The sequence below is a fragment of the Mercenaria mercenaria genome, chromosome 12 (genome assembly GCF_021730395.1).
Source record: "Mercenaria mercenaria strain notata chromosome 12, MADL_Memer_1, whole genome shotgun sequence".
NCBI lineage: Eukaryota > Metazoa > Mollusca > Bivalvia > Venerida > Veneridae > Mercenaria > Mercenaria mercenaria.
The window spans coordinates 57888369-57897088 of NC_069372.1; the positions used below are offsets into that span (position 1 = coordinate 57888369).

General features: G+C 34.0%; 1 protein-coding gene across 1 annotated transcript; it reads left to right on the forward strand.

The window, feature by feature from the left end:
- The first annotated feature begins 2918 nt into the window (after positions 1-2918).
- On the forward strand, positions 2919-7997 carry LOC123534280 (uncharacterized). The gene is made up of 6 exons (XM_053518865.1): positions 2919-3117; positions 4253-4463; positions 4690-4838; positions 6146-6275; positions 7288-7456; positions 7888-7997. Exons 1-6 carry the CDS (start codon positions 3105-3107, stop codon positions 7918-7920), a joined length of 705 nt encoding a protein of 234 aa, XP_053374840.1. The 5' UTR covers positions 2919-3104; the 3' UTR covers positions 7921-7997.
- Positions 7998-8720: the final 723 nt, after the last annotated feature.

Sequence of the window (8720 nt, forward strand, 5' to 3'; positions counted from 1 at the left end):
GGACTAAAATTCGTAAGTATAGAAAATGCCGCGCTAGGCTTGGAATAAATACTAAGCAGATACTTGGTGATACTGTGCATTGGATATAGACATCAGTTCATTTTGTGCGTATGTTAAGGTAGGAAATTGTCTGTCAAAGGTGACGCCTGTCTTGGTAGGTCTAAAACCTATAAAGACTGTGGGGGAACAGAATACTCACTTCGGTGACAGAAAAAGCCAGTACTACTGACTTTTTCAAAGGCGGCGTGCAACAGATTCAGAAAAGGCATTTGCCCTTAACAAATATGGTACTCCAATTGCCCACTGAGGAGCAAAAGATAGGGGCATCTAAAATATGCCCAGGAACTTTTAAAAATTAAATAAAACCTGTAGTAGTAGCGCTATTTCTAACTAATCAACAGGCGATGGAACCCGGATGCACACGTTTGAGCTACAGAGAAGGACTGGTACCATGCAATTGGAACGAAAAGATCATGCAAGTCAATGTATTGCCGAGTGGAAAGAGAAATACGAAGAAAATATGCACGTCATTTCATTATTCCACCAGACCAGTTGTCCAAGGGCCTTGTCAAACTGGCCTTACTCTATTTGAAGGATTTTAATAATGAAAAGAACTTAAAGAATTATCAGGGGTCAATCTCATTAATGACAATACCTCTGTTCACATGCGTTATGATGTTAAGGCATTTTGTACGTCCAAAAACGGACTTTTTTCATCGGATCTGAGTCAACGCGAGCTTATTTCTTTCCAAGGCTTATGAATGTTCTCTTGGAAGCGCTAAATACCAGAGTCTGAAAAAGATAACAGAAGAAGGCTATCTGACTACTTAAAAAGGTTACACAATATTAACGGAGGAATGCTTTGAAAGTTGGCAGTAAAAATATATTTGATAAAACGCTACACGACAGAAACACAACACCAATAACAAATTATGGGCGCTGTAATCTTTAATAAACTAATGAATGGCAATTAATCGAAAACTTGTACTATTACATAGCTAAATCAGGGTACTTTATGTTTATCCAATAACGTGCATAGTGATAAATACATTAACAAAGGTATTGGAGTTAAATAAGAATACTTTGCTAATATATTTGCTAATATAATTGCTGCTCTTGTTTAGGCGATTAATTTTGATATATATTGTTTTTTATATTTTATGTCCTGTAACTTTATATCATTAAATGTGATAAGAAAACGCCAATGCACTTGTCTTCTAACTAGCATTTTGAATAAACGATTCAGAAAATGAGATGTAAGAAAGAAAGATCCGTCAGTCGCCTTGAAATTCATATGAAAGATAAACTTTAAGCCCAAGGATGCGTTACGACAACTACCGACACAGTGACTTCTATTTTAAAGTAAGGAATGATAATCTTGTAGTCTTTTCAGTTAAAATATACAAAAAAAGGATCGTATATTTACTGTATTCCATATTTTATCATGAGCACCAATTTTCAGTCTGCAAAGTAGAACACTCTGATTCATAGTCCAAACCCATAATTGCTCATAATTGTACTAAGAATATAATGTGAGCCGCGCCATGAGAAAACCAACATAGTGCGTTTGCGACCAGCATGGATCCAGACAAGGTTACGCATCCGTGCTGTCTGGTCAGCATCCATGCTGTTCGCTAACAGTTTCTCTAATTGCAATAGGCTTTGAAAGCGAACAGCATGTATCCTGACCGACTGTGCAGATGCACAGACTGGTCTGGATCCATGCTGGTCGCAAACGCACTATGTTGGTTTTCTCATGGCGCTGCTCATATACAGTAATATTTAAGAGGAAATGCGCGACGCAACCGCAACTTGACTATTTTATTTTAATATGATGCTTCGTTATCTTAACACATCTTGACTACGAGCCCTAGTTACACATTTATAAAAGCTCGCATAGCAAAAGCGTGTACCATATTCGTTTCTAGTGAATCTCAAGTAATACATTATACACTTAGATACAATATGCACGTTAAGAAATGGAAATTGCTTTAAACAACAAAACCAATATTAAGTTGTATTTCTAAATTTGCTTTACAATTACATATACCAGCCAGTCTGTGATGGCTGAATTGATATTATTGCATTACTATAAGTGCAGTTGAAAGTAAAATCGAATATTGAACAATAATTTAAAGTGGGGAGAATTACTATCTAAAACACATGAAACTCCATTGGTGCATTCATTTTCTCGAAGGGTAAAATAAATTTACAGAAAATACAGTAACCTCCGAAAGGTTCAAATTCCAGCAGGGTTCGGTCTCATTTCGTATATCAGGTCTTGCACAAGCAAGGTAGAATGTGTTGTTTTTTTGTATCGAAAGAGTCTCTTTATGGCATTATTTTGCTTTTGCTACAGTCGAATCTATTGCTCGTGAATATATCTTAAATATAACACAAAAGAATTGCCTTACCTTTAGGCTACCTTGTACCATATACCAACTCTATTTTGCGTGAGAAAAATAATATATGTTAAAGTTAAGGCCTTAGCTCTAACAGACAAATATTAGTATTTTTTATTATAATATTACAGGATATATATGTCATTCTGTCATATCTTAAATAGACACACTTTTTGGAAGAAAATGAGATTATTAAATATGCCCTTTCAAAACAAAATGCAGAATTGTAATACTGACATTTTGTGAAGCATTAGAATTTCTGCACTTTTAAATAATCACCGCTAATATCATGATAGAGATAAGTGTAAAATGTAATTATCTTCCGTATGATATCTACATCATAGCATTTGACGTCGTTTACAACTCATTATCTGATATGCCTTTTTATGCATTGAAGACATAACTTCATTTTTGCCCTTTAATTCATTGTCTGATACTGTGTCCAATTGTTTCTGCTGGCGCATGAATAAATGGATTCACGTGACATCCTGTTTAGATTTGCCCGTTATAAACGGATGGGTTTTGGCATTACAGTATTACTGTAACGGACGTACCCATTTGATTACAGTATTGCAAAGTTCCACCTTAAAACAAAGAGTGCCTAAATTCTATATTGAAACAGTGTACTTTTATTGCAGTTAAAACTAAGACATCAAAAAATCATATCACAGAAGCTTGCCTGGACTTGTGTGTTTTTGCAACATGGGGAGAGCAGGTATTACCAACCTTATTTTTTTTTATAGTGTAATTATTCAGATAAATAATGTAGGATTTTCTTTCGTAAATAGAGTAGATCTTGTAATATCTCACGTTATTTTTTATTTAACATGTAATTGAGATATTATGCAACGCATTCGGACTGTGCAGTTAACCATCTGTTTAGTACGAATGCTCTAACCACACGTGAGTATAGAAAATTATTTAACCACGTGGATTGCACGTGAAAATTACACCGACGGTGGTATCAAAAACATTTTAATATCAATTTGTTTGCCAGAAAAAAAATCCATTCCATTTACAATTTAAAGACAAACATGGTAAAGCAAGAATGATCTAAATCATAATACCATTTTGAAGGGTTTGTAATATAACTAATGGTATTACATCGAAATGATCAAATATTGGCAATACCCAGACAGGCTTTATTTTGACTTAAAGTTTCCTTCATTGTATAGAGAAAAGTTGTTACATGAAAGTAACCGTGATTTTGCACGAATGCCACATCATGAACATTGATCTTAAAGACGACCGTGCAGTTAGTCGAGGTACCAGTATTTAGAAAATATTCATCAGGAACTACATCTTGTACATAAATCGTATGGTACAAAATTGTTTTATATACTTAATATGAAATGCCGATTATACACGCTTTTAAATGTTAAGTTTGATGACGTGCACAACTCAAAACAATATTATGCTATTTTTGACTGGAAGAAACTTGAATATTTGTTGTTGATTTTACCAATGCTTTACCTCTTAAAATTAAGCTACTTTTGTAAAGATGTTACTCAACAATATATTTAAAAATAATCCGCAAGTTCGTATGAGAGTTTTATTTAATTCATAACAATGTTATAAAGTTCTAAAAGCGTACATAAAATGAATCGAGCTAAATCGTTTAATTTGACATACAAAATGCTGCAGGCTTGATCAAGTCACCCCTGCAATATTTTCATTTATGTTGTTTCGGCGACCTACCGTGCCACTGTTTCTATTTTTTCAATTTTAGAGGTTTAAGCAAAGGAAAATAATAAATCTTATTTCAAACTCGATCTCATTTAACGTTACACATGTTGTTCATTGGACACGTGATATGTTAACTTCAAAGCAGACTTTAAATACAATTGCAGACGCAGCAGTGACTCTGATACTAATATATGTTCAATCTGCCTTTGGTGAAGATTTCCCCGAAGAACCCATTAACTGTAACAGATATGTAGATTTTGCGAAGGGAGAATGGTTCTGCAGACCAGTGGGATTGTTTGATATATCTGAGGACGTCATGAATGACGGAGTTTTCACACGAGAAGAACTTCTTGAAGAAGTTAGTGTACGATGCAGGTAATATAACGTTGAAGATCACACATGTGATTTTTTCCTATTCATATCAGGCAATATTTCTACATTACATTTTTTTGTTCTAGCTACATTTGCTAGATATTCTCAAAAATGATATATTACCCCAGATTTATATAACGTCTTTTTTATGAAAAACACGTTCAAATGCGATTTACATACAACGGTTATAAACAATTAAATAACTAATTGTTTTTTCGTCTATTTTTAGCAACGTGACACTATTTGAAACATACTTTGACTGTTTGGAAGAATTAGTCGCCGAATGTCCAGAACAATATATGCCTGTTCTGGGTCCTGTTAATAAGAAAATACAGATGTTTTGTGACGGAACAGAGGTATCGACATGGCTTTTGACAAGTAAATAAACATTTTTAATACAATTTAATCTTATAAAACAATTCAAGTGAATTATATAGCCATGAAAAATTGAGTGTAAAATAAAACAGTAGCCTCTTCTTGGACTAATAGATAATAATAAACAAGAGGCTTGTAAAGGAACTCAAAGGTTGCTGTTTCTTATATGCCGGTTCTCATGATGGGGAGATCATTAAAATGTCCATGTGATATATTAAATCATTCTGTTTCGTTAATTAATAGAGTTATTCTGAAATAGAATGAATGGAACATACAGGGGAAAATGTGACAAGTCGTCAAACAGACACACTGATAATTCTGCCGAAGTATTTAGGAGAATTATCAAAGGAACTTTTTAATGATTTCAATATAGCAGTTTTGTTTATTTTATGCTTGTTGGCGAAATACTGGAAATTATGAGTGAGATATGATCCATATCAGTCACACTGTGAGAGATGTAGAACCACCGATCTAATTGCGCATTGTGTATTAATTTCTAATATAGCGCCTAGAAATGGATAGACATTGTAAACATGCTTTGTTTTTTTATAGCAATTTCTCGATTATAATAACGTTACTTAACGGGTATTTGACGACGTCATGCTGCTAATGGTAAATAAAATCATGTAAGTCATGTTACGTCATTGTTACATCACAAGACGGCTGGCGCCATGTTCTGTTACGCGCGTGTTTCCCGCATTGAGAATAAATTTAATTGAAAAATGGGTATATAAAGTTCAGCGTAACTATTGTCACAATATTTCAATGTGCATGTTAGAAGACTTTATTTTTATTGTGAGTTATCATCTAATTTACCACGGTCCATAGTTCAGATGTTTGGATAGTTAACGATATAGCCGTATTTCATTCTTACGCATCTGAAATCCGAACCATGATTAATTAGACGAATACAGCGCAAAAGCCTTGATTTTTGAAAACAATAAAATATGAAATATAGTAGCCAGTTTTTTTTTAAAGTCAGAATGTGTGTGTTTTCACAAATACTTATTTTAAACAAGATGTAAATTAAATATATTCAATATAAAACTGATGATAAACAGTCACGAAGAAGTAAACAACAAATGGTCATACGTGTAAAAATTTTGACTTTAAATGCAAAACAGACTCAATGATCCTTTTTATTTTCGTCTATTTTTATACATTCGCACTCTCTTAAAATGAATAGTATTCTTGAGATATTATAGTAATCTTTTCACTGTGAAAACAACAGAAATACTTTTCTCTTATATTTAAACATTTCCTTGGGAAGCATGTTACACCGTATCAGTGTATGGACTGTCTTATTTCAGTGTTAGAAAACGGCTATAGCATCGAGGAAGAGTGCTTCTCGGTATCGAAAGACTTGTTGATGGAGTGTGGAGAAGAACTGAAATTTGACAGTAATATGTCAGTGACAACGGCGTTGGAGATACTACCGCAGTATGTATATATTACGTGACGTTTTATAGCTTTGAAGGGATGCGGTTCCTGAATCCATGAAAAAGTCCGCGGTACGGGTGGAAATATTAGACATATAGATCTAATAATGTATATATATAAATCCATGAGGATACAATTTCGCTTTGTAAATTATTATATAAGTAAAGAGAATTTATACGAACTAATCGCCATCACAACATACAATAGCAATTACGGCAAAGTGCTTATCAGTACAAACGAGGGTGCATAGTGTTTATTATGAAGAATGGCACGTATGGCAATCTTCAAAAATTCAGCAGTATCAGTTATAACATTGTTTTCATAAAAATATTAAAACAAGCCAACAATATGGCTGACTAAGGCTTGTGGATATTCAATACTGTAACAGTAGTCCACTAAGACAGGTTCAACTATTATTGTTTGACCCATCAATTCTGTTACATTTTTTTCATGAACTGGAATTTAATTTTGATATATCCAGGTTGAACTAATTGAATGGTGTTGATTTTATGTCCAAAGTATATATTTATGTGTTTCCATGTGTACACTTCTTTGTCCTTGTTCGAAGTTTAATAAATAGTTTATTAGACAACGTTACTATTATGCTAAATAAAAAAATCCAAAAGTTTATAACAATCCATCAACAAAAGAAGTCAAAGTTTAGATTAAAACTGTTCTCAAAATGACTGATGTTTTAATGGACCATTTTGTTTATTTGGTGATAACTCAAAACAAGTCAAGAGATTTGTTTTAACTAATAAAGTGCTCCTATGACCACCATTGGAAGTTACAGAGCAAGAATGGTACTTTAATTTGTTTCCAGGGAATTCAAGGAAAACTCATGTTATTAAAGGTAGTTTAAACAGTAAATCAACTAGCATGAATTTGTTTCTATCAAATAAATGCTATAAACTTTTGTTACCGTTACCTTCATATCTTAGTTAAAATAAAGTTTCTATCACACATTGTACATAACTTTTCTATTTCTAAAGTCTTAAAATATCTATTGAAGGACAGTTTCAGCATTGTTCCAGTGTACGAAGAAGAAATTCACAGTAATACCGACTTCCTATCAGGAATGTGGAAGTTCCTGGACAGACGTGCTCCTGTCGACCTGGCTACTGTTTACTGCGCTGAGTACTGGGTCTTACCTTTCGGATGATGATATGATGCAGCTGCAGGTTAGTATCGTGCTGTAACAATATTAATTTTGTTAATAATCGGAAGCTCTCCGCCAATCGAATTCCTTAATTCGCTGTTACAGTAGAAAATCAGCTGTTTGATACAATATCAAAATGTTCAGTAAAATATCTGCCGATTTATGCAACTGAATGTGGCTACTGCAAGTATTGCGTCATGAAAGTGTCAGTTCGAGGGTCCAACGCAATAAGGGCGTATCTACATATAATTATCATATGTAGATACGCCCTTATTGCGTTGAACTCTCGAATTGTAATTATGTCATTTTATGTTTTATTTGAATTAATCTTTTGTCACGAGATTTATGGTCATATTCCTTAAGTTGGATTTAATGATTTTATAAAATACATTCAGGTGTTGAAGCGTTTTGTCACACGTGTCCGATATTGCAACTAGATTTTGTTTCTTGTAGGCCCTGAAGACTGGACAAAGTTACGGACGTTGAAATGGGCACGGAATGTGCATATAACATTGTGATGTTATGTAACGTATGTACAGATAAATAAAACTTATTCAAAATTATCCTCAAACGATTTTGTTTGTCAGTGGCGGATGTTGTGATAGAGATTTTTAAGATGGCACTCCTGTAAAAGGACTACGGGTTTCTTTTTGCAAACAGTGTGGAAATGTCATCTATTTTGAGATGAAATTAATTTTTTTTTATCTTTACACTGAGGAGGCAATGTATTTTTTTCAAATTTCTTTTAAATGCCCTTCTGATTTTTTTGAAAACGTTTTAGTTGGAAATTGTAGAAATCCTCAACATCCCGTAAAATACTGTGCGTGATTTAAACAGCCAATTTCCTGTTATAAAATGGTTTATGGAGATAACTGGAAATGTTCAGCACTCTGTTAGTGGTAAAACATACATTCTAGCTCGCCTTCAGTAGGGAGCTCAATAGGGAGCACGAAGATCTACGGGCGTATGTTCTCCGAGACTATTTGGCTGTGCGGTTAAGGTCACTGAATTTAAATCACTTGCCCCTTACCGCTGTGGGTCGGAAACATCACGTGGGGTATAGAATATTTCCATGCAAGCAAGTTGTCCAGCTGGTTTACGAAGGTAAGTGGTTCTACCTAGATGCCATAATGCCCGGAGGGGTACCTGTGAATTTTCCCTCCATCAGAAGCTTGCGGAAAGCCGCTTAATGACCCGAATAAGTCCTAGTGAGTGACGTAAAACCTAACAAAAATTAGTACAAAAGAAAAAAAAAATAACACGAGCACTATGCTTTTTCCGAAACA

Excerpts from the sequence above, each read along its gene's own strand:
- LOC123534280 (XM_053518865.1), top strand. Across the intron at positions 4,839-6,145 it reads ATCGACATGGCTTTTGACAA|TGTTAGAAAACGGCTATAGC; the intron begins GTAAATAAACAT and ends GTCTTATTTCAG. Across the intron at positions 6,276-7,287 it reads GCGTTGGAGATACTACCGCA|GACAGTTTCAGCATTGTTCC; the intron begins GTATGTATATAT and ends TATCTATTGAAG.